General features: G+C 37.3%; 1 protein-coding gene across 1 annotated transcript in view; it reads right to left on the bottom strand.

The window, feature by feature from the left end:
- Nucleotides 1-25,855, bottom strand: part of RECK (reversion-inducing-cysteine-rich protein with kazal motifs) — a gene marked incomplete at its 5' end in the record, with an annotated part of 64,409 nt that overhangs the window by 24,236 nt on the left and 14,318 nt on the right. The window contains 7 exons of the mRNA XM_010283967.1: nt 1,089-1,301; nt 2,234-2,413; nt 3,906-4,173; nt 4,583-4,780; nt 5,645-5,678; nt 16,481-16,528; nt 19,498-19,583. Of these exons, the coding sequence (XP_010282269.1) occupies nt 1,089-1,301; nt 2,234-2,413; nt 3,906-4,173; nt 4,583-4,780; nt 5,645-5,678; nt 16,481-16,528; nt 19,498-19,583 (1,027 nt within the window). The remainder of the gene's footprint in view (nt 1-1,088; nt 1,302-2,233; nt 2,414-3,905; nt 4,174-4,582; nt 4,781-5,644; nt 5,679-16,480; nt 16,529-19,497; nt 19,584-25,855) is intronic.

The raw sequence follows: 25,855 nt of genomic DNA, 5'->3' as shown, positions 1-25,855 counted from the left end.
GCTGAACCTTGAGTGAACTATCCTAATTAACATGTAATTAACATATAATATACATAATAGAAACCTGCCCCTGGGCGGGGAAAGCCCCCTCCTCACAAAAGCCCCTTCCTCACTGGGCATGTGCAGTAAAAAAGGACACTGTGACTGTAAGTGAAGCTGAGGCTTGCTAGAACCAATGGGAATAAGGGTGACTGAGACAACTTTTTAAAATACTGGTAACTGTTGCTTGAAGTGTATAAATGTTTTCCATGTGTTAACTGAGGCGTGCTAGCTTTGTGGACCCACCACCTAGCACCCAGCTCTGCGTAGATTTGGAATAAAAGCAAGTATCTTGACACCGTGTGTTTTTCGGCTCTCTGCACACTGGGTGGAAGAACCCGTCTTTGGGACAACAGGAGGAACAAATCTGTGACACAAAGACTGTGCAAGTCACAATGGGGTGCTTTTGCCATTCATTCCCAGTTAGGTTCACTTTGGCCTCCAGTACAGTCAGCTCTTGGGATTGCCAGACACTCCAGAGGCACAGATGGGTTCTGTCCCTTTATTGCTTACACCACCTTCCTCTACTTTGAGCTTGGTGATCTTTCTTTGCTATGGCATCATATGCATGTATCTTTGAAGATCAAGCATTTCCTTGATTTACTAATGGCTAATATGGATCGAACTCTATCTCAGTACCTGTACTATTATCTGGTCTCTTTTCTACCCGATCACCTCCTTTCAAAATTTATTTTTTTAAAAAATAAACTTCATTTTTTTCAGAGCGTTCTGTCAGCTGAAAATCACCAGTAGGTCCCAAAATCAAAAAAGAGGAAAGAAGGTTTTATAGACACCGCTGAAAGCCAAAAAAACCCCCAAAAGAAATCAACTTTACAATGGAAGCATATACATCCATCTCGTCAACAGCATCTTCCATTTACAGTGATGTAGATTCACTCAAAGGCAACTACACAAGGTCATATTCCTTCCATGTTTGCCTTGCCATGTTTTTCTAACATAAGTCAAACACGGTCTGATAGCAGCTTTTTAGTTCTCATTAAAATCCTTAGCAGAACATCTAAACTGCTTTTTGCCCCCACAGTACTTACTTGCAGATAATACTTCCTCTAGATTTGCTGTGGCAAGGTTTAATCTGCAGTGAGCAGGCGATTGCCTTCCACATTTCTGGTTGGCATTTTTTAATATCAAGTACGGGAATATTTATAAATGGCATCTTAATACTCCCTTTTTCCCATAGCTTCATGTCATTCATGGCACCCTGGTCTGACTGAGTATTGCAGCTCCTAAAAAGTTCTGTTGGTCTTAAAAGAAGAGGTTAAGATACAGCATGTATACAAGAAGAAGAAAACACCACACATTTCACCTTTCATCATATGAATTCTACAATCTTGATATGGCTTGCTTTTTATGTACAAAAGAAATTAATTCCTTCCACAGTTAAGCAAGATGAAAATAAATTTGAATTCAGTCTTTAAGGAAAATCAGCTCTTTAAGACTCAAGGCTGAAAATCCCTTCTCACCTTTACCTCTCAGATCAAATATCACTTAAATTTTTCTTACCTGAAGAAAGTTGACTTAAAAGCAAATATCTTAGATAACCTGAATATCTGTGCAAATATTTCCTGGTGAATCACTAATGCAAGTTGATTTATCATTAATATTTGCCCAGGCTGCATCTATCACATATGCGATTCTACTACTCATATAACATTCATGCCACTGTATATTATTTCAAAGAAAAGCCAAAGATCTCTAATAGCTAATAAAATTTCAAACATTTTTTTTGAAACTCAAACTATTCAATTTGTAACCTTGCAATTACTAATTCAGACAACCACTTTTAAATCATGCAGTTTGCCCTGTAGAGTATAAAACCACAGAAATATGTCTCAAAGAAAAGGAATTTTGAAAAAGAGTAATATAATACACAACATTCCAGTAATCATGGCTTACTTGTCTATATAGTAAGACAGAGGAATATGCTGCTAATACTTGATGACATTTTACAAGTTCATGGGTTAGCTTTCATTCTTGTAAGTTCCGTTACGTCTGTTGTTAAATACATTAACAAAAATTTATTATAAAGAAAAACTTTATTTTTAAATTATCTAAAAAATATTTGCAGAAAGACAGCCACATAAAATCTCAAAATAAGCTTGAAAAACATTTTATTTTATTTTTTAAATCAAAGCACAGGATTTCCTTTATAAAATATTCAGTGTCTCTCTCCTACCTGTTATTAAAATTAGTGCAGTAAGTAAGATTTCTACAGCCCAGCTGACAAGGTTCTCGTACATCTGCTAAACAGGTCAACATGGAAACTTCAACTGCATTATACTCACAAAAGCGATCAAATTCTTGCCAACTCTGTGAATTGCCCCAGCTCGTGCTATAAAGTTTAGTGCAGAGCTCTCTGAAAAAGAAAAAAAAAAAAAAGAAAAAAGAAAACCAGAAGAACAGAAGTCGTTCAGATATAGCAAGAGGCTACTGTTTCTTTGCTGATCACAACAGCCTACACACTGTATAATACTGTATTATTGCCCACAAAGTCTGCAAGCGTATCCAAATGTTGTGCTCAAAGAAAATAACACCACTGTTTTCTAAGTTTTCCAGTTTACTGAAGAATGCTAGAAAATCTTTAAGCTAGTAAGACTGAAACAAATCAGAATATAAAACTGCAATATCCGGTAAAAATGTAATAGTTGGAAACCTGAACCAATGACTTTGAGGTGAGAACTATCCCAGCTAATTTTACTTGTAAAAAAATCTATGTTGACATGATAATGAACAAGAACTAATCCCATCCTTCAACTTCAAATCACACCTTCTCCACCTACAGAAATGACTGGCAGGCAAAATACATTTCTTCTTTTGCTCTGATGTTTGAAACAGGGGTACTGTTGTACACTGCTGCTTGTGTTTGAGATGTTTCCTGGTGACAGCAATACCCAAGCCATTTTGTTCACAGCAATATACTACAAACTACAAATGTTCCCATCCCACTTGAAGGTATGGAACTTCACTGTACTCTTAAAGCCTACTGTATATTAAAAACATGAAGGAAGGATCCATTTTTAGAACTCACTGTCAAAGCAAGCAACTAAAAGATATTATATCAACTGCCCTATGCTACCATGTTCTAAGGAATAGTGTAACTCCAGGGCTCTACTACTAAACTCATTGTAAGATCCAGCTGCATTCAGGATCTGTTGTTTTGTTACTGGACACTTTGATACAAAAGGAAGCAACACCTCAAAAATCAATGTTTGCAACTTATTTCGACATATTGATGCATTTAAAATGCAATAATGATCTATTTTTAAGGTGGACAGATAACCACTCTAAACTAAAAATGCTCCAATTACAGTTATTTGCAAGTGTGCAACTATTTACTGAAAAACCTTTATTTTTAAATGTTGGAATAGTTAGTTCCATTATTTTATTATTAAATAACCTAAATTATTTTTCATGGACAAAAATCTGAATAGCATCTAGGAAGGAATACTGCTAAGGTTTTAACAAGAGCAACCAGGTACTTGAGAGTTTGTGCAGTTCATTGTCCCCTTGGCTCTCTTTAGCATCTGATTAAGGCCTCTTCATCTTGTTGCAATATTGGCTACGACAACCACAAGTAAGGTATAGGTTTCTTTCACTTAGTGTGTCTACTATAAAAAGCCAGTGCTAAAAGTGAGAAAAGTGTGATTCCTCTTACGGAACAGTATTTTTTGAGATACAAAGTAAGTATCGGATAGAATGTGGTACCCATCTGATTACCTAAACCTGTACTTTTTTTAAGAATTCACAGAACTCTTTATTTGATGTACCTAGGGTTTGGGCAAAGGCCTGATATGAGACAACTTCTGAAGCATTTTCACAACTGGAAATGAGGGTGGAGAGATACTGACCTACATGTGGAAGAATTTGCTTTAGAACAGCAATGGAGCTTAGCTCCATCGAGGCCTGTTGAAGGTGGAGGGTGCACGGTGACTCCTGGGTGAACAGATCTTGAACTCTCAAGAAAACATTGCCAAAGTGGATCCTGAGGGAGAGGCATTGTTTTGCAGCCTTCTATAAGTCCATCAACAATTTCAAGCTCTGTTTTCATTGACATTAGAATTCTTTTACAAGCAGTCTGACATGCATAGTCTTCTGCTCTATCACAGCAATACAAACCTGTTAAAAAATTAAAAATAGTTAATGATCAAGCATACAACAACAACCAAGATGCATGACATAATAGCCCTCAGAGAAAAAGTGCTACAAGGAGGCCTCCCCTGCCCCCCACCCAGTAATCTCAAATAACATTGCTTCTTTTAAATGCAAACCGAATCACCTCTGGAAAAATAAAAATCACCAATATGTAGAATTAAAAAAATAAATATAAATAAACAATGCACCTACAAACAAAAATTATCATTATATAAATTCATATAATTACAATTATAATACATAAATATATTAATACAATTTATACAATAGACATACAAAACATTTTTTATAAAAAGTACATACAATGCTCAAACATTTTCAGTGTTTCTTATAACTTTATAACTTTCAGTAAAGAAGGATTTTTTATACTTACTGTCTGTAGGATTTCTCATTGGATATGACTGTGTGTAGTTGTTCACACAGTGTATAAGCTGAGGGCTAATAGATGCACAATAATTTTCAACTGCTTTAATTTGTGAAGGACCAGGAGAAGAGTCTGTCCGAAAAATTGCTTGACAATATTCCCGACAGTTTGTATGATGACCTGCATAACTGCAACAGACTGACCCCACTGGGGAAACAAACAAACAACAGAAAATCTATGGCTTCCTGCACAGAGAAATGAGAAATGAGCATGTCTGTACTACACACAATGATGCTCAAGGTATTACTGTGAAAAAAAAAAGAAGAAATTCTTCTGTGCTCTATTAAAATAATCTCTGTCTACAAAATGACTGGGAATATCTGTAACTAGCCAAATTACATTTGGTTTTTTCGCTGGAGAAAAAGAGTCCCTAAAGCCATCTTGAACTCAAGTTCAAGACACCAGCAAGGAAGCTGAATTTTACCTTCAGCTGTTTTGTTCTTAAGCTAACCAGACTCGTCCTATAACTGAATTATTAGGCAAATATTAATAGTAAACAAATAAATATGAGTAGTATCCTAAAAGTAATTTAAAAAAACGGACAGATGGTATCGTGATCCACTCATTTTGTATATGTTATTAGATATGCATTTCTTGAGAAATACTTTTACTAGAATTAACTCTGAGACACTCATTTCATTTAATATAGACAGACATCAGGCAACAAAACACTTGCATGGTGCAAGATTTCATTTATGCTTTTAATTTTGTTACTTAACACTCATCAAATGAACAAAACAGAAGGAAAAAATGAGCTTCTAAGCAATCATGAAAATAGGACAGAAAAACCACACATATACCCAAGTTAAAAACTGATATAAATTATATGAACAGGCCAATCCCCTTATCATTTGATCAAGAAAATATATTCATGTGGTTTGTCCTTCTATGGAACTGAATCCATATGATTTGTGTATATGTACACCCATGGAATTACTTACGTTTTAGAGAAAAAAAGATAGAATGATATAAAAGAAAAACAAAAAGACAAACTATTCTTTACATACTTACTTTCATTTCTGTTAATACAACTAAAGAGAGCATTCTGAAATCAAAACAAAAATAGTGTTACAAGCCAGAAAACTTCAAATAAATACTTAAGTGTCAAGTCATTTCTTATGATGACCTAATAAAACTAACTTTGTTATTATTTGTTCCAATTAGATAGGATTAAAACAAAAACACCATACATAAACACGGAAAGCAGTAAATTAAAAGATCAGGGGTAACCTGAGTTCTGTGTGCACTCGAAATAAAATAGATAAATATTCAAGCAAGTAAATAGGAAGACTTTCTTGGACTAATTCAGAAACAGCATGTTATAATAGGATGTCCCAAAATGGTTTTTGTTATGACAATGATTTTAAAGATTCTATGTGAAAAAAAGAACTCAGCACAGATGCACACATGCAAATAGAAAATCTCAAAAACTAACTCAACAACAATATACCTTGAAAGCTAAAGCATACTATCAACTACCTCAAACTGCAGCCAAAAGGTACATCTGGGGGACATACAACATGTTAATTGACAGAAGGAGGGAAACACATACACCCTGCTGTTTTGTTTCAGAGGACTCTAATCCGCACAGCAATCATAGAATCATAGAATAGTTTGGGTTGGAAGGGACCTTTAAAGGTCAGCTACTCCAACCCCCTGGTAAGAAGCAGAGGCATCTTCAACTAGATCAGGTTGCTCAGAGCCCCATCCAGCCAGAACTGGAATGCTTCCAGGGATGGGGCATCTACCACCTCTCTGGGCAACCTGTGCCAGTGTCTCACCGCCCTCACTGTGAAAAATGTCTTCCTTATATCTAGTCTGAATCTCCCCTATTCTAGTTTGAAACCGTTACCCCTTGGTCCTAGCGCCACAGGCCCTGCTAAAAAGTCTGTCCCCATCTTTCTCATAAGCCCTGTTTTAAGTACTGGAAGGCTGCAATAAGGTCTTCCTGGAGCCTTCTCTTCTCCAGGCTGAACAACCCCAACTCTCTCAGCCTGTCCTCATAGGAAAGGTGTTCCACCCCTCTGATCACTGTTGTGGCCCTCCTCTGGACCCTCTCCAACAGGCCCATGTCTTTCTGTGCTGAGGGCTCCAGAGCTGGATGCAGGACTCCAGACTTAAGTGTCAAGTCATTTCTTATGATGACCTAATAAAACTAACTTTGTTATTATTTGTTCCAATTAGATAGGATTAAAACAAAAACACCATACATAAACACGGAAAGCAGTAAATTAAAAGATCAGGGGTAACCTGAGTTCTGTGTGCACTCGAAATAAAATAGATAAATATTCAAGCAAGTAAATAGGAAGACTTTCTTGGACTAATTCAGAAACAGCATGTTATAATAGGATGTCCCAAAATGGTTTTTGTTATGACAATGATTTTAAAGATTCTATGTGAAAAAAAGAACTCAGCACAGATGCACACATGCAAATAGAAAATCTCAAAAACTAACTCAACAACAATATACCTTGAAAGCTAAAGCATACTATCAACTACCTCAAACTGCAGCCAAAAGGTACATCTGGGGGACATACAACATGTTAATTGACAGAAGGAGGGAAACACATACACCCTGCTGTTTTGTTTCAGAGGACTCTAATCCGCACAGCAATCATAGAATCATAGAATAGTTTGGGTTGGAAGGGACCTTTAAAGGTCAGCTACTCCAACCCCCTGGTAAGAAGCAGAGGCATCTTCAACTAGATCAGGTTGCTCAGAGCCCCATCCAGCCAGAACTGGAATGCTTCCAGGGATGGGGCATCTACCACCTCTCTGGGCAACCTGTGCCAGTGTCTCACCGCCCTCACTGTGAAAAATGTCTTCCTTATATCTAGTCTGAATCTCCCCTATTCTAGTTTGAAACCGTTACCCCTTGGTCCTAGCGCCACAGGCCCTGCTAAAAAGTCTGTCCCCATCTTTCTCATAAGCCCTGTTTTAAGTACTGGAAGGCTGCAATAAGGTCTTCCTGGAGCCTTCTCTTCTCCAGGCTGAACAACCCCAACTCTCTCAGCCTGTCCTCATAGGAAAGGTGTTCCACCCCTCTGATCACTGTTGTGGCCCTCCTCTGGACCCTCTCCAACAGGCCCATGTCTTTCTGTGCTGAGGGCTCCAGAGCTGGATGCAGGACTCCAGGTGGGGTCTCACCAGCGTGGAGTAGAGGGGCGGAATCATTTCCCTCAAGACTACTGAACTCTTGCCCAAACCAACCACAGTCTTTCCCACAGTGAAAAACCACATTTCTGTGATTCTGTGATTCCTAAAAAAATAGATACCACATACAAGCGTTCCAGAACTCTATGAAAAGATGAAGTCATGCAGTTGAAATTCCAAAATGTAGTTGCCAATTATCAAAGACTTTAGAATTAAGCAATTGTGAAAAAGAGAAATTTGAACCCCCTCCACATCTGACCTCTACACTTGTCAGAACATCAGATTATAAAAAGTGATGAAATATGTTAACATAGTGACAAAACACAATCCCCATCTTCATAAAGTTCCCGACTTCCTTCATTTCCACTATACCCATCATTAAACAAATTTGTATTTTACACAGCACCTAGAGAAGAAAACAGAAACACTGTCATACTGATCCACAAACGTAATGTGGGATTAAAATCGTGCTTCAGTACAGCAAAACATCAGATGTGCTACTACCTCCCCATAACAAAAGGAAGAGACCTCAAAATGCAGACCTAAAGTATCTCAGTAGCTCACTAGATTCTTCATCTAAGTTAGTTACCAGTATTTACTGCATTGTAGAAAAGTGGGTATCCCAATAATCTTTGGGGTATTTTTGTGAAAATTTGTACTGCTGCAAACAGATAAAAGTTTACATTTTTAAAGTGAAGAAAATACAAACACGTTAGGAATCATCTTGATGTTTTTATTTTTCTTTTTGTCTTAGAGATTGTTTAGAGTGCAGGAGTTTGTTTTTCAATTCATATTCTCTACTTGCTTTTTTCTCAGAGATCATTTGAGTCAATTAATTTGTTTTGGCAGAATCCTTATTACCCTCCCTACAGTCTAGGTAGGATTACAGAGAAAAGCAAAATAAATATCAAAGTGATCGAATCTCCCACTGGCTAACTCATAAAAATACCAGTGACTACAACACCTGAATGCTGAAGATTTCCTCTCAAGCAGCTTGCTTGTGTTCAGCTAAGACGAACAGGGAAGGGTAAATCCAGAACATCTCTCTCTTCACAGCAGCAGCACAAACAGGCAGTCTCATCTCTACTACACAGCTTCAGCATATAACCCACACTTTCTGCACCCTTTCCCTTACCTACTCACCTTCAGAGACATCTTAAATCCTGACACCAGACCCGACACCAAAATAACTTCCTAGATTGTTGAAGGGCTGCTCATTAAGCACATGTATTCCACTAGAGAACTGGAGAATTCTACAATCCCACTTTGCCTTTTTAATTTTTTTTTTCCTCATGAAAGTTTTGTAAGTACCCAAGTTAAAACATGGTTCTTTTTTAAATGTTGTTCATCATTTTCATAGCTATCTTCATCCTCCTTTCTGTTGTTCATTTAAGAGTAAGCACACCAGAACTTAGATCGGCTCTCTGTGTGTGAATTAGCATTCAAATGAATTGGCATTGCTGCATAGACATAGTTCTGACAAAAATCTGAAGAGCCAAAAGAATTATTTACTGTACCAAAAGATGGAAGACTCACATTTTAACTTAGTTTTGAAAAGCCTCAAGCCTTGATGTTTCAGTTTGCATCATGCCATTAATGATTTTATTTTATGCTGTAATTAAATAACAAGTTCCAACTCACCAATTAGCCCTTATGCCATGTAAATCATAGTGCCACAATCCTGTTTTCTACAGTCTCACAATTGTATCATCTTTTGGATAATATATTTTTAGATAGTGAAATATGTTAAGTCAAATGCAAGATTTTAAAGAGGACAGTCCCAATAGTCTAGTGAGCAGCATTGTTTTCTTCTATTTACAGTCAGAAATTAATTTAAACTATGGGTAAACATGGCAGATGTGGCACTGAAATAATGGCCCTAAGAGAATAAACACAAATTTAACTTGAAAATGTAAGTTAGTTTTCCATGAACACCAGCTACCTATAATTTTAGTGATCATGAATGAAAGCACAGGTCTATTGAGAACACCTCACACAAAAACTCAAAAGTCTGCCTTACAAAAAACAACACCCAAAACCCCACAAAGTAACAATTCAGTCATTTTATTTTCATTTTTCTAATATCCTCCACCAAATTCTGTATCTTTTCTCACATGAGCACAGATACTGTATAATTTCTCTGAGACTGAGAATGAATTTACAGCAACATTCCTCATCCCAGCAGCAAGTTTTCATGTGATTCACTTCAGATTTTCCCTCTTTACCCACAAAGCAAATCCTGTCACCCATTCATCTGTGTAACACAGAGGGACAAAAGAGCTCATGGAAACAGAACATGTAGACAGAATCACCATCCTACATCTGTGAAGAAGATTTATACTGTTGCCTAAAGGCTCATGTCATTTTTATAGCACCATACATCCTTTTCTATGGATGCCAGACAATGGTTATCAGAAAGCCACTGTTTCAATGTGGCCACCTGGTTTCTTTGGGACCTTCTGTGTATAAAAAAAGAAACAACTGCCAGACAGTAACTGCCATACACAACATCACTCTGACGCAAAACTGATTGTCCTCAGAAGCTGCTGAAATTAGACTTCTCCACACCCACGCTGTATCAAGCACTAGAACATGGCATACAAACCAGCCAGGTAGCAAGCATCACTGCAGCTTTATTAATTAATGCACTGGGACAGCAGAGGCTCCTGAAAAGGCTAAAGTCTGTCTGTCATGGTTATACCTAGGTACGTGACCCTGTTAGCACAAAAAATACTTAGAATCATGATGTAATGCTGCTATAAACTCAGCTAAAAATTGTCATGTTACTTAAAAGTTGAATGTTACAAAAAAGTTATTAATATGCAGTTCAGGTATAACATTGTCACAGCTCAGTCTGCAGTTTGTAACTACACACAAAACAGAGAAGAATGTTGAGAAGATTACAGCATCTACCAATATTCCTCCTCTAAAGAAGGGCTCAGGTTGAGACAAAATTATCTTCTTACAGCAATCTTGCACAGCAATCTTATACAGGCAGGATGCCCTAAACAGATAATAAATCTTCTTTCTGTACTTTGAAACTATAGTTCCACAGACTGCTGAATCACTGTAATAATGCTCATTTTTCTGTTAAGAGGTGATCCTAATTCTCTTTTTCACCTTGTTTTCAACTCTTCTCTCCCTGTTCCCAGCTATATACTCTTGTATACACAATACCTTTACACTAGCTCTGACACTAATAATCTTCTCGTAACCTTATTTTTCTCAGTAACCCTGCTGAAAACTCCTTTTTCTCATCTCCTAGGATTTTAAATCAGCAATTTCAACAGGTATAATACTAAGTTAGAATAGAATAGAATAGAATAGAATAACCTTTTAGAGACCATCTTTTAGAAGGACCTGCCAGATGCCAGAGGCAGAGTATGGTAAGGAGAAGTATATTTGTATGGCAAGCAGTGGGAGGGAATGTGTGTAGAAAAAGAGCAGTTGCAGGAAGGAACAGGAAGAACTTCACCTGCACTGAGTTGTTCAAGCAACCCACCATATTTCATGAACCTGTAGTGCCCGTAGCCACCACAGAAAGGAATCAGCAGCTTTTCTGCCCACTCAAGCTTCCTTCTGAATCTGCTAGTGAACTGTCAGAAGAGAAAGACATCGAAAACAAAGCGAAAGATAAAACAGAGATACAGGTGAGGAAAAACAAAACAAAGCAAATCCCACAAAAAACGAAAGAGCAGAAAAGGGTGTTCTCTTTAAAGGAAGAACTAAGTCATCAAGATCTGGGAAAATGAGGATAAAAAGGCAATACTGTACACACATACTGTCTGATACTCCATTTTCAACTTGTGAACAAAATATTAAGTGAACAAAGATGGCAATATCAAAACTCATAAAACACAATGATTTGTTTTACTTGTCTATTGATCTTGCCTTTCAGACTTCTCTTTTTTAAAAACCAAATGTTGCTGAAACTGGTGATTATGAGACTACAAGCAGAAGGAATGGAAAGTAGCCGGCTGACACAGGCAACACAACCATGTATGCCTTAAAGAAAACAGCCTCAAAGATCTTTTGGTGTTAGGGAATTGAAAAAGGCAACTGAAGTTTATCCAGCAGAGAATATTGTCCAATACTCCTCACCAGAAGCTCCTTAAAGAAAGATTTTAGCCAGTACTGCAGGACCTAACTGGTTTCGCTCTTTTTGGAGCTCATCAGCTGCAGGTAACGGCTCAAAAACCAAAATGAATGCACACAAATACAAATAGAGCAGGACATTTTGCTAAAGGAAGAAGTTTTCTGCATTGTAAGGCATGCTTTCATATTATAAGCACATTTATTATAAATGGCTGCCTCTTGTATCTTGAATGAAAAGTGACAGCGAAGCTGTTCTTTCACACCAGAATTGAGAGTATTTTGCTAAAAATCAAAGATTATTTTCCTCCCTAAAGATTATCATGGTATCTGTATTCTACTAACTCTGGCAGAAAAATAAGTTTAGTACTGTTGTCTTGGGCAACCTAACCATGTCAAATATTTGCATATAGATCTTATCCAGTTAAGGCCATCTTAATTTAGAAGTATTACCTACAGCTAACAAATATGCTAGGAAACAAAATGCTTCACTCTATTAGAACAGCAATGAAAGTCCTGTTAATATCTCCTTGACTTAATTTAATCTTCAAATTTATGAACAGAAGATAAAGTCAGAAGGTAACATACTAATGTTTAGTGGAGTCAGCTGAAGTTTCAAATGATGGTGCACATCTGTTAAGAACTTTAAAAACTTACACTAATTAACAAGGCAAAGATTTTCCTCAAATACGTAAATCAGTAAAGAAGTGAGAACCTTGCACAGCAAGGTAGAGCAAGATCACCGCACCTTAAATTTTGTCAAGATCATTGTGTGTTCTATCAACCTTCTTTGAAAAGTAGAGAATAGAGACAAAAAGCACCAGAAGGTAAGATGACAATAGTATTAGCTACAACATGTGGTATATGGTCAGAGTCCTGAATTCATTAAGTAGTACTTCCAGAGGCCACACACAGCCTTGTGCCTTAGGAGTTCATTAAAACTGTTTTGGAACCTTTTCCGAAACAGCTCCTTGAGTTATAATCTATTGTCTCTGAGTAATCCACACAAACAATTAGATACGAGCTAAAAACTGCTGACTGCATTTTTCAGAAGGGGTAATTAGTAGCCAGCATTCACTAAAACCTCAGCATAAAGCAGGATCATATAACACTAGAAGATAAAAAAAACCAGTACTTTAGCACAGTGATACTTTTCTGAATCCCTACTACAGCCCTTGAAGCTGCAGGCATTGCATTTGAAGTTTCTGTATTTAAAAACTGTAAGAAAACAAAGTCAGATTATGCTAAACAGTGCTCAAATCTGAGAGAGCAAAAATACCTTTAAACAGCCCAGGGGCATCAAAAGTGTTTACTACTGTGTGTCAAAAATACTTTTAAGAGCAGAAGTTAAATAACTGGCAACATTTCTAATTATATTTTGACCGCATGGCATATGTTAACAGTGCTCAGCTGCAGCAAAGCTCTCACAGTGCCAATTAACTAGAGAAGTTCAAATGTCTTATTTAGTCCACATGAAATAAGAAATGGAGTTCTTCAATGCGCAGAGACGTGAACTCACAGTATGCAGTGTAGAGACTCAAGAGCTGCAATCTAATGGAAATTTTACTACTACCCTTCCCATGCATAGAAAAAAAGAAGTGATCTTAAACACAATAATACAGCCTTTACAGCTTATTTCAAGCTTTATAAACTATTTTCAGTTACTCCTCCAAGCATGTATTCCATGCAGTCTTTTCAAAAAATGAACCTCAACTTTGCACAAAGCTTTTAAAAATAGGAAAAAGAGAAAATCCTACATAGCATCCATACAGTCTCAGCTTTTTTCTTCTTCTTTTGACTACTACCTACCTTCTTTTTAGAGGTAGATGAACAGGATAGCAGAAAGCTGGAAGAAGCAGTGAAAGATAAGAGTTGAGATGCACAGAACTAGAGAAAAAATGAAGATGACAAAATGAGCACCTGCGAAGCAGAAGGTGGGAAAAAGGACTACCAGCATAAAATCTTTCAAAAGAAGGCAAATAAAGTACATTTCAGTAACACTCAAAAATACTCAGCAAACTGTGTTAAATTTTTTAATTTCTGCATGCAGTGCTACTAAAAAAAAAATGCTGAATATGACATGCAATCTTCAATGCACTGATGTAAAATGAATAGCTTATTGCAACATGATTAATTTCTAAAATGTGTAAAATCTCCAAATTAGAAGAATCACAAGCTTCATAAATATTTACAGTAAAAGTAATCCAGAAATATATGATCAGCAGAAAAAGTATCTTCAATTAATCTTGTGAAAAGCTGGCACATCAATGCTAAAGTGATTCTGCTGCTGCACAACCTGAGACTCTGCTTAACAACTTCAAACTTTGTGACACCTCCTGCTTGGTGTTCACGTTTTTTCACTGCTCTGAACTGTGTGCGCTACCCTTGAAGACTTACCTCATTCTTCATGCTAACTAACCTAGTGGGTAACTGAAGGGTAACTCATAAAGTTTCTTCCCTAACCTCAAGATTACAGAAAAGTATTATGCACAGTTCAGTCAACTACTGTAAGCAGCTTGTGAAAATCCTCTGGGAAATCCTTACGTAAGCATATAAGCAAGCTGTGAAAGTCAGTAAGCTATGAGAGTATTTACAAAAAGGGAATTAGACTTTTACATTCTTAATTCAGCTAGTTTTTACTTACATGTCATGTATTTATATATTGAATACCTCAATAACAGACTTGAAAGCTGATGAACAAGCACCAGCATCCATATAGTAAACTAATTCTCAAATTGGATCCTCATTTTTAGTGAATGAAGTATGAATTCTTAAACACAAACACAGCATGTATGACATTGCATTTATGTAATTCACAGGCTGTTCCTGATCTTAAGTCACCTCTTTCAGTTTTAACTAGCCACTCCCCAGTTGTTCATTTCCTTCCCCAGCCAACCCAGCTGAGTACAAAGGATTGTACCAGTCACAGGCACAGAAGCTACTTACAGATTACAGAGGGAGCAGGACATATTCACCAAGGCACCAAGAATTTTTTTTTGTTGTTAAATAAGGAGAAAGAATGACTAGGGTGTGAAAAAATGCAGGTTCCCTCCAAAAGTTTTTTTTGGAATCTCCTATCTTAGGCAAAACTTCCTTGAATTTTATATTACCGATGATCTCTTGAGAGCATTGTAGGTACTATTTTTCATGAGTACCTGTAAGCCCAGATACATAAGAAAACATATTGTCATACAATGTTCTGTAATAACTGAAGATCTACTACGTCACATACTTAATTTCTGTCCCAAACACAGTATCTGTATCAACTATTCTAGTGCTCATTAAGAAAGTTCTCTTTCCTCCTTCACCACCCAGAAGACTGATTCCTTCTTCCATCATTTTTCTCCCTCTCCTTCTCTTTTTAGTGTTGCACAGATAGAAAGAGTTAAGGTTTTCTGTACAATAAAAGCAAGATCACTCTTGAATGAGAGTGAGGGACCCACTTTCCAAAATTCCAGATAAAAACTGGAAAAAGAAGAACTAGGAAAAGTAAACAAGATGACTATCACCGTTTTGTAGTCATTCTTTAATCTCTTACCTTTCCTCTCCCGTTCTCCTTCAACCCATATTGGCCAACCTTCTACAGCAATGCAGAAATCCAGAAAAAAAGAAGGAAACAGACCAGCATAATAGAGGAGAAGCTTACAGATGTTGACAGTATAGCATATCATAGCATAAGAGGAGACAGAACTACTTAAAATGAAAATTAATTTTTAAGAGAACAAGCTATGTTAACTTCAACAGCAAAGAGTCTAGGAAAATACTCTGTAGGTTGTTTAGACAAAAGGACCAAAAGGGTAAAAAAAAAAAAGGCAATTTAACGTTTCCTGGAAAACGGGAAACCCACTACACTTCTGCCCAAATCAAGACAACAGAGAATTGTCTGATATCCTGAACTGAGCAGAATTTATACAGGACTACCTAATCCAGGGCAGGAGGAAATGAGATGAAAGTGGGGAGGAGGAATCTGGCTTTTAATTAAGAAACAGATTGAAAGAAAAGAAGTCCTAGCAGAATAGCATTTCTACAAACTGTGTTAAAAAGAATATAGGTAAAGACAGATTTCTGAAAATATCCTGACGATTAATTTTAAGAGCAGAAAGTCAAAATAATTGCAAACATTCATAGCTCCACTGATGTTACAAAAAATTATTCATTTGAAATCATTTACATTAGGATACGATACTTAAAAGGTTATTCTTTCCTGAATTTATTTCTTTAGGTCACTTTTAAGCTGACTCTCCCACAATAGAAGCTGAAATGTTTCTGACAGAATGAATGCTCACAATGAATGTCAACTTTCATCAGAACTCCTATGAAACAAACTTTTTTGGAATCCGTGTTTCCATTTTGAAAGTTGCATCTTTTTCATTCAAATTAAGATATATGCAAGTCTAAAAAAAGACAAGTCCTTTTTACAGAAAATTATTGTACTTTTACAAAAACTGTAAAGAGAGGTAATTTACATTTGGATGAAAATGAGTATATGCAGAAACACGCCTATAAGAAGACTGGACTTTCCCTCTTCTACAGGATACTTTTTACAGAATTTATAAAACAGTTGATTTTTAGTAAGAGATATCCAGACACATATACACATACCTCATATTCCTTCCTGCAGACCTTTAAAACATCATTCTTTGCAGAAGCCTGAAAGACATAAATTTCTCCACTTGTAGTAGAAAACAATAAAATCATGTTGCAAAATAAAGATGATTCTACCTTTATACTAACTGTGATAACCATGGATTCATGATCAATTTAAATGTTCTTTTTTAATAATCTAAAGAATCCATGTAATGCTTTAAGAAAAAAAGCAGAAACCATGACTGTCAATACTACATTTAATTGAAAACCAAAACCTCATATTTCTGCCCCAAGTTAGTTGATATTGGAAGCACACAAAGCAACTTTGTTTTCGTGAAAGGTTTACCAGATAGAGCAGAACACAGGTAACATTTAGGAAATGGATGAACATGAGCATAAAAATCTCCCCATTTTGCATGCTCAGTACCACTTATGTGCTTCTTTCCCTTCTCCTCCCTCTTATACATACAGTCCTACAGTTCCTATTGTCAAACTGAGATGCAGAAATTCTCCCTTCAAACTGCAGATCAGTTTCTTCTATAGAGTACCTCTTGCTCCTTTTTCACATGACAGATATTCAAAATTATTATTACCACTAACATTAGTTATTTCCCCCTCTAGTAATTTAAAATACCAGGGTAAAGTCTGACTTTGGACCTATCATATCACCTTCTTCAAAATGCCTCCAAACCCCCCCCAAGTTTCAAGAATCGAAATGAAAATCCAAATATTTTCCATTATCCCTAATGTTTGGCAAGTATCCGTATTTTAGTTTAAATGAAAATCATATGAAATGTATCAGCCAGAGTCAGCTAAAGTACAAAATATAGCCAAGATTCTGAGACAGCAGAGTCTGCAATTAAACAATACAGCATCTGATTCTGAGAATAATGAGAAATTGTATAACAATCATAAATTAACAGCTTTTCATAGGACATTGCAATAAGTGGAGGTGTTTTTATCAGGTCTGGAAAACACTTAAACATTTGGATAAATGTGAAAACTTTGCTAAGAAATGCATTTGGGAACAGATACATATTATCTTCTTTTCAGAACATCAAAAGTACAGTTTGTTTACTCACTCCTCATTTCTTTTCCACACTACTCTGTGTACTCACTGCTCATCTCTTGTCAAATAGTTTAAACTATATGGTTTTGGGTGAAGGTAGCATCTTGATTTTTGCATGTGTTGTGGTTTAACCTGGCAGGTAGCTAAATACCATACAGCTGTTCGCTCACTACCCCTCCAGAATTGGAAAAAAGGGTAAAACATGTGGGTTGAGATAAAGGCAATTTAATAGGACATAAAAGGAAGGGAAAATAATAATGATGATAAAAGAATATACAAAACAAGTGATGCACAATGGAATTGCTCACCACCTACTGACCCGATGCTCAGCCAGTCCCTGAGCAGCAACCTCCCCGCCCCCCCGCCAACTCCCCCCCCTTTTATTTTTCAGCATGACATCACATGGTATGGAATATCCCTTTGGTCAGTTGAGGCCAGCTGTCCTGGCTGTGTCCCCTCCCAGCTTCATCTGCTGGCAGGGCAGTATGAGAAGCTGAAAAGTCCTTCACTTAGTGTAAGCACTGCTCAGCAACACTAAAACATCAGTGTTGTCATCAACATTATTCTCATCCTAAATCCAAAACACAGCAGTATACCAGCTACTAGGAGGAAAATTAATTCTATTCCAGCCAAAACCAGGACAGCATGGCAACAATATGCAGTAGATTGCTGGTCCAAGATTAAGATTACACAGGTAACCTTGAAGATACTACAGTGAATATTAAGTACATCTGTGCTCCAAAACTGAGTTACAAGGATGATGATAAATAATTACATGCTCTTTGACTTTGAAGATGTTTTTAAGGTCACAAAATGCTTCACAGATTTTTAATAAAATGGTCATTGCTAAATTTACCTATTATGCTTAAAATTGTCACTTGACAAAAACAGTGATACAGTAACACCAAAACCAACTTTCTTCTATCTGATGAACAAAAACCACTTTGAAGAGGCACAAAAATCTATTTGAACAAAAACCACTTTGAAGAGGCACAAAAATCTATTTGGGGCTGTAACCACAATGTTGCATCACTAAACATTACACTGCAAAAAATAGAGAGCTTAGAAACAGCCACACATCACCTTCCACTCAGCATTATTTTAAAATAACAACTTTCATGTACAGATTTTGAGAAAAAAAATTTAAGAAATTAAGTTTAGCATAACCAAAGAACGCCTTAGAATCTTTATGAATTCAGTTAAGAAATTACTACAAAGTAACAAACTGATGAACAAAAACCACTTTGAAGAGGCACAAAATCTATTTGGGGCTGTAACCACAATGTTGCACATCTTTATGGATTCAGTTAAGAAATTACTATGAAGTAACAAACTAGAGCACATCAGCAATAATCACAAGCCTACTGTTTGCAAAGCAAAACTAAGTGTACTATCTCCATTTGCCATATGCAGTGGTGCTAGGACATGCCTGCAGCCTGCTCGCCAGCTCTCACACGGGAACTTTTGTGGTGTCAAAGTTATAAACACAGTAAAGTTTCATCTTAACTGTATCTTCATTACTGAGCAATTAAATGTGCCATCAGAATGTAAAAAATGACACAGCTAACCCTAAAGCCTTAAGATTTCTTCGTCAGGCTCATCAATTCAGAGCAAGCAGCCTAGTCCTACAGCACAGTTGAAAATACATACCCAAAAAATGTCCTCCCAAAAACCTACCACTAGGTTTTCATCTCAGTAGACTGAACTTTTTACTTTTTTTAATTGAAAATTCACTTTAAAAACGTAAATTCTTTGTTTTGGAATTTGGTTGCTGGCCTTTATCACCATTAGTACTTCCTGGTAAGTATCTAGTCATATTTTGCTATTTTAAAAGCAGTTTATGTCATAATTTAATTTTGATGCAAAATGCATTAAGCCTGAAGTTCATAAACAGTAACACATAAATGAATTCCACATAGCGTCACTTGACATTAACCACAGAAAAACAATTAGAAAGCCTTACCTGTTTACATGCTTGACGACATTCCACAGCAATAGCTAGCTCACAGCAACCTAAACCAACCCATCCATCAGACTTCTTCAAAACTCCTTTGAAAATAATGACAGTACATATTATAGCAGAAAGGGAAACTATACCATCATTTTCCCTTCCCTCCCCATGAATCAGTTACTTTTCAAATTTGATAATCCCATTCTCATTCAAGAAGCCTATTTGCAGATTACATTTTTATTGGAATTTATGAAGTCATTCCAAATCAACTTTAAGCAAGAAAAGAGCAAGTCTGTGCATTAATAAATGCTGAACGTGGCAATTATGAAGTAATTCCTATATACACTAAGTTTAAAGATGCTTTACGCAAACTATTTCATATATTCACTGGAAGTATCAGAATTTGGTAATTTGATTTATCTAATCTGAAATATAAGGCAACAGAAACCAACAGGAAAAAATACTCATTAAAATTAACAACATTATCTCCTACAGACACATCCTCTTGTTGGTTTCAATAGCATAATTTTCTACCAACTTTGTCAAACAGAATATGTTTCTTACTTTTTCTTCAAGCTTCCTGCACTGATTTTGGTTGGGATGGAGTTAAATTTCTTCATAATAGCTGGTGTGGGGCTATGTTTTGGATTTGTGCTGACAACAGTGTTGATAGCAGAAAGATGTTTTAGTTATTGCGGAAAAGTGCTTACACAATGTCAAACACAAGGTCAAGGCCTCTTCTGCTTTTCATACTGACCCACTAGCGAGTAGGCTGGGGATGCACAAGGAGGACACAGGGGGGACACCTGACCCCAACTGACCAAAGGGATATCCCAGAACATGACATCGTGCTCAGCAATAAAACTGGGGGGTGGAGGCTGGCAGGGGCTGCCATTGCTTGGGGACTGGCTGGGCATTGGTCAGCTGGTGGTGAGCAATTGTTTTCTTTTGCATCATTTGTTTTTCTTGGGTTTTTTTCCCCTTTCTTTTTGTTGTTGTTTTTCTTCCATTTTTAGTTATTAAACTGTCTTTATCTCAACCCATGCGTTTTCTCACTTTCACCCTTCTGATTCTCCCCCCATCCCACTGGTGGGGTAGTGAGCAAGCAGCTGTGTGGGGCTTAGTTGCCTACCAGGGTTAAACCACAACACTTCCTCTGTAGTTTATGCCCCCCAATAACATGGTTTCACATCCAGCATTATCTTCGATAGAGGTTTCCAATCTCCCTGTCTAAATTTCCATTTATTTCACTATTCCCATTAGCCCCATTTCTTGCCATAATGTTACACAGAAAAGCAAATTGCCGGCATAAGTTGTTTCATCCTCTTAATCTATTCGCAAATATAGATTTTCTGATTTTTCCAAGACATCAGAAATCAAATAAAAGCAGCATACATTCCTGCATCTACTTCTTACCTAACTTTAAAGACAGAAGTAATTAAAGGGAAGGTTTAACCCATGCAGCTGTCCAGCAGCAAATTTGTTAGGCACTTTTTTCTTAGGGTGGGGGGTTGAATTATTTAGCTTAAATGAACGAGTCATTTTTGTAATGAATTTTTAAAACCAAAGCAGTATTTTAGGCCATGCACAAATTATATCCTTTAAGTAGAAATATACGAAGTAAAAGAATCAGCCACTTAATTTAAAAAAAATGCTCTTAAGCTTAGTAGAAATGCCTGCTCAGAAATGTCACATAGAATGTCCAGCTTTAAAAAAGGGAAGTGAAGGAGCTAGGAGTGAGACCAGTGAGCTTAAATTTAAATGCTAAGAAAATACTTGTAAAAAAGTAATTAAAAATCATTGCAATCAATGGAAAACAATCACCAGTAGGTATTTATTGTGAAAAAATTGCCTTTAAAACACACTTTGTTGGCTTTCCAAACACAGGTGGCATAGAAAGTCTTACTAGCAGCAGTCTTTCATGACATTCTGATGGGCAAATTAAGAAAACACACTAATAGTTAATTTACAAAGGAGAAGCAAATTATCTTTAGCTAAATTAACATATTTCCCCAGCAAACTAAAATGTTAATGACATTTATTAAAATGCAAATTAAAACCTTAATACTTGACATAAGCAAGGTAGCAGGATTGCATAGCAGGTGGAGGGAGCAGAGAGGCAAAGGTGAAGAACAGCTTTTGGCTGCAGCCTGCATTCTGTCAGTTTGAAGTGGCTGTGTACCATCTGAATGGTCCAGACCTTCTGGAAGCACTGCAGGCCAGTGATTTACTGGTCTTTATGGACACTGTTCAAATCCACTTTACATCCATTCAGAATATTGGCTCACCTCTCCTATGCAAACTAGTCCAAAGCAGCTGTGAAGGCCATGAACAGCTGCAAATTCAACTCACCTTCCACTCCCATAACTGGGGTAGGAATTAAGTTTTTCAGAGATTGAGCATCTTTTTGGAAGTGTTAAAGAGATGGATGTTGTGCACACATCAGTAGTTTGTAATCAATGTTCAAAAATTTGGAATTTGATGCATTGTTTTAAACTAACTCCAAAAGTAAATGCATGTCTACATGGAAGTCATGCACGTATATTTAACTACTTATGTATACTTAATTGCCCAATCAACTACCTACCACTTTCTATTTTAGGCCTAAAATAATATAGCAGTTGTTTATGCATAACTTTCATATGTAGAGATACACACAGACCCCTTTCAATCAAAACAGTAATGTTCTGTAGAACATTTATTAGTAGGGTTGATATTGTAAGGTATAAGCTATCTAAAAAACGTAAAAGAAATATCATGTGCAATATGAAAACAAGATTTCCAGAAATCTCTGCCACAATAAGCAGCTATATCCAGGAGAAACACACGATAAATACAGCTGTACAGCTTTAGAGGCAATGTCGCCACGGAATAGTCACTAATGAATCACCACTGAATAATCAAGCATCCGTATTTTGCGCAATACAGAGCCTGTGGTTTTCAGACATACTTTTACTGGAACTAAACTGTGCTAAAAGAATGTTGCAAGCTACAAATACATGCCAAATTAAGAATCCTGATAAGTTTCAGCCATAGTTAGTATTTTCTTGTCAAGTAGTCTTCTCCCCAGGATTTTTACGAGTAGCAGACAAGCTTGCGGAGAAAAAAAATTGATGTCACATCTTCAAAAAGCACTTAACTGCAATTTTAATGCAGCAGCTTACAAATTGATTTTGTAGTCAAGGTAATTAAAATGCATGTATTTCTCAATGAAAATACACCTTCACTGCACAATGAATTGACTGGAGTACATAGTTCTGATTATTCACCAAATTAACTGATACAAGTGCAATACAGACCCCTGAACTATAAAAGATCATACAGTTGCTTAACACAGGCTTTTGTCCCACATCTCTTCCAAAAAGTTTCCAGAAGCCACATCACATTAGTGAGATGACTTACAGCACACGCATTTTTCTTCCTTCTTATAAACATTTTACTGCAGTCTCCACAAGAGTATTGAAGTCAGAAACAGGTAAAAAGCTGCATAAACATGAAAAAGTAGAATGTCATCTCTAATACATTTATCTTGTGATGCAAGAAACATTCTACATTCTGAAAATCTCTGAGAAATGCTGGATCACTGTGATCCCGAGGAAACTTGGGAGGAAAACAAAAAGGAAGAACATGAAAAACAACTAGGCTTCTCATGTTCAAGAGTTGCATGTGTCAAGAAGGGTGCAAGAAATTTTGTTGTCTCTTTGAAGTCTTCTACAGTCTGCTAACAGAAAATGATAAAGCTTAAAATCAGAACAGAGTTACCATCTAGAATTATAGGTTGCTGGGTTTGCTCTCCCCCTCTCCCTCGCCCCAGCTGGGGGTGCCTCGATTGTCTTTTGTAAGCAGTTTCTTGAACAGTAGTGTGCATGCATGGTCATAAGAAACCTTAATTTCCTAACACCCCCCCCCCATACATGTTCTATAGGCCTACTGGGTTTAATAAACAAACATTGACAAACTACTGGTATTTGCCTTCAGAAAAATGGGAAAATCATTTTCTTTCAGAGAATACTTACACTCCTGAACATCTAGTCTTAAGCATTTAAAGCTTACAACACTGTCTTGGCAAGGACAATAAAACATGACTTACAGTGCTGTTTTGTGAGGATGAACCATCAGAGAAAGTTAATAGAAGACCCTCATGATGGGTTTAAGGAAGTGGAAACAAACATGAAAAAGAATGGTAGCTCAAGTGGTAGCTGTGAGAATATTAACATTTTAAGGTAACTATTGTGTTGAAGTTATTGGTAAATCAATTTCAAAATTTTAACACAGATAAGTAATATCAAGTTGCTGTGGGGAAGGAATGGAAGAGGATGAAACACAAACTTTAATGAAAATACACAAAGGATATAGCAAGCAGCAAATTATAAGGCAGAGTCCTAAATTATTTAGCATGTAAGTTGTGTTATGACAGGGTGACACTGAAACCCATACGCAAAACAGGTTTCGACCTGCATTCTTAAATAAGCTGCCAGGCATGTCATACAGCTGTTAAGAAAGAAAATAACTACCGAAGTCATCTGTTTATCCAGTCAATGTCCTGCAACTGTCAGTGATAATGCCAGTGTTGAGGGGGCTGTATACAGTTTCATCATTTTGTGTGTGTGTGCACACGTGCGCATGCATGTGTGTGAAAACAATTTGTAGATGCTGTACTATGAAAAATCAGAGACACTGATCCAGTCAAAATTCAGTTTGTGGCCCCATTCTAAACTCTGTTAAGAAATACTTTCTGTACTGAGGGTAGTCAAAGGGGAGAAAAAGAAAGAAACCCACAGAATCACTGATGTCGGAAGGAACCTCTGGAGATTGTTTAGTCCAACCTCCCTGTTCAAAGCAAGGTCAGCTAAAGCAGAATGCCCAGGACAATGCCCAATGAGGTTTTGAATACCTCCACAGATGGAGACTCCAAAACATCTCTGAGCAACCTCTTGCACTGTTCAATCATCCTTACAGTAAAAAAGTTTTTTCTTATGTTTAAATGGAAATTACCATTGTTCAATTTGTGCTCACTGCCTCTTGTCCTGCCATGGGATACTACTGAGAAGAGCATGGCTCCGTCTTCTTTACACACTTCCATCAGGTAATTATACACATTGATAAGACCCACCCCCCTCAGCTTTATCTTCTTGACAATGGTAAACAATCCCAGCTCTCCCAGCCTGTCCTCATATATGTTCCGGTCCCTTAATCATCTTAAAGTGGCTCTTTGCTGGACTTGCTCCAATGTGTTCATATCTCTCTTGTACCGAGATGCCCAGGACTGGACACAATGTCCCTAATGTCGTCTCATCAATGCTGAGTAGAGGGGAAGGATCACCTCCATTGATCTGCTGGCAGCACTCTCCCTAATGCAGCCTGGGTGCTATTGGCCACCTTTGCTACAAGACCACACTGCTGGATCATGTTCTACTTGCTGTCTACCAGGATCCCCAGGTATGTTTCTACAAAGCTGCTTTCCAGCTGGTCAGCCTCCTGTGTGCTGTGGAGCACAGGGCCTTCACCAGATGCAGGACTTTGCATTTCCTTTTTCGGAACTTCATGATGTTCCTGTCTGCCTATTTCTCCAGCTTGTCAATATCCTTCTGAATGGCAGCACAACTACCTGGTTTAGCAACCTCTCCTCCCAGTCTTGTATCATCTGTAAATACACTGAGGGTGCACTCTGTCCCATCATTAATGTAGATGTTAAATAGGACTACACCCAGCATCAGCCCCTGGGATACTGGCCTCCAGCTGGGCTCTGTGTCACTGATCACAAACCTTTGAGCCCAGCAGTTCAGCCAGTTTTCAATCCACCTCTACTGTCCACTTATCCAGCCCACGCTCCATCAGTTTGTCTATAATGAAGTTATAAAAAACAGTGCTGAAAGCCTTACTGAAGTTGAGATAGACAACATACACTGCTCTCCTCTCATCTAACAAGACAGTCATCTCATCACAGAGGGTTATCAGTTTGGTTAAGCATGATTTCCCCTTCATAAATCCATGCTGACTATAACCAATCACCTTCTTGTCCTTGATGTGTTTCGAAATGGTTCGCAGGAAGATGTCCATTACATTCCCACGGTTTGAGGTGAGACTGACCAGCCTGTAGTTCCCCAGGTTCTCCTTGCCCTTTCTACAGGCAGAAGTGACATTTGCTTTCTTCCAGTCCTCAGCATCCTCTCTCAATAGCCATGACCTTTCAAAGATTATTGAGAGTGACCTTGCAATAACAGCAGCTAACTCCCTCAGCACTCATAAGGGTATCCATCAGGTCCCATAGACCTGTGTTCAGTTTGCTTAAATATTACCTAACCTAATCCTCCTGCATCAAATGCAAGTCTTCCTTGCTCTGGACTTTACCACTGATTGCAGGGATCTG

Source organism: Phaethon lepturus, unplaced genomic scaffold (assembly GCF_000687285.1).
Source record: "Phaethon lepturus isolate BGI_N335 unplaced genomic scaffold, ASM68728v1 scaffold3563, whole genome shotgun sequence".
In the NCBI taxonomy this organism is placed as follows: Eukaryota; Metazoa; Chordata; class Aves; order Phaethontiformes; family Phaethontidae; genus Phaethon; species Phaethon lepturus.
The sequence above is the reverse complement of the archived record's forward strand: the minus strand, read 5'-3'. Positions and strand labels throughout refer to the sequence as shown.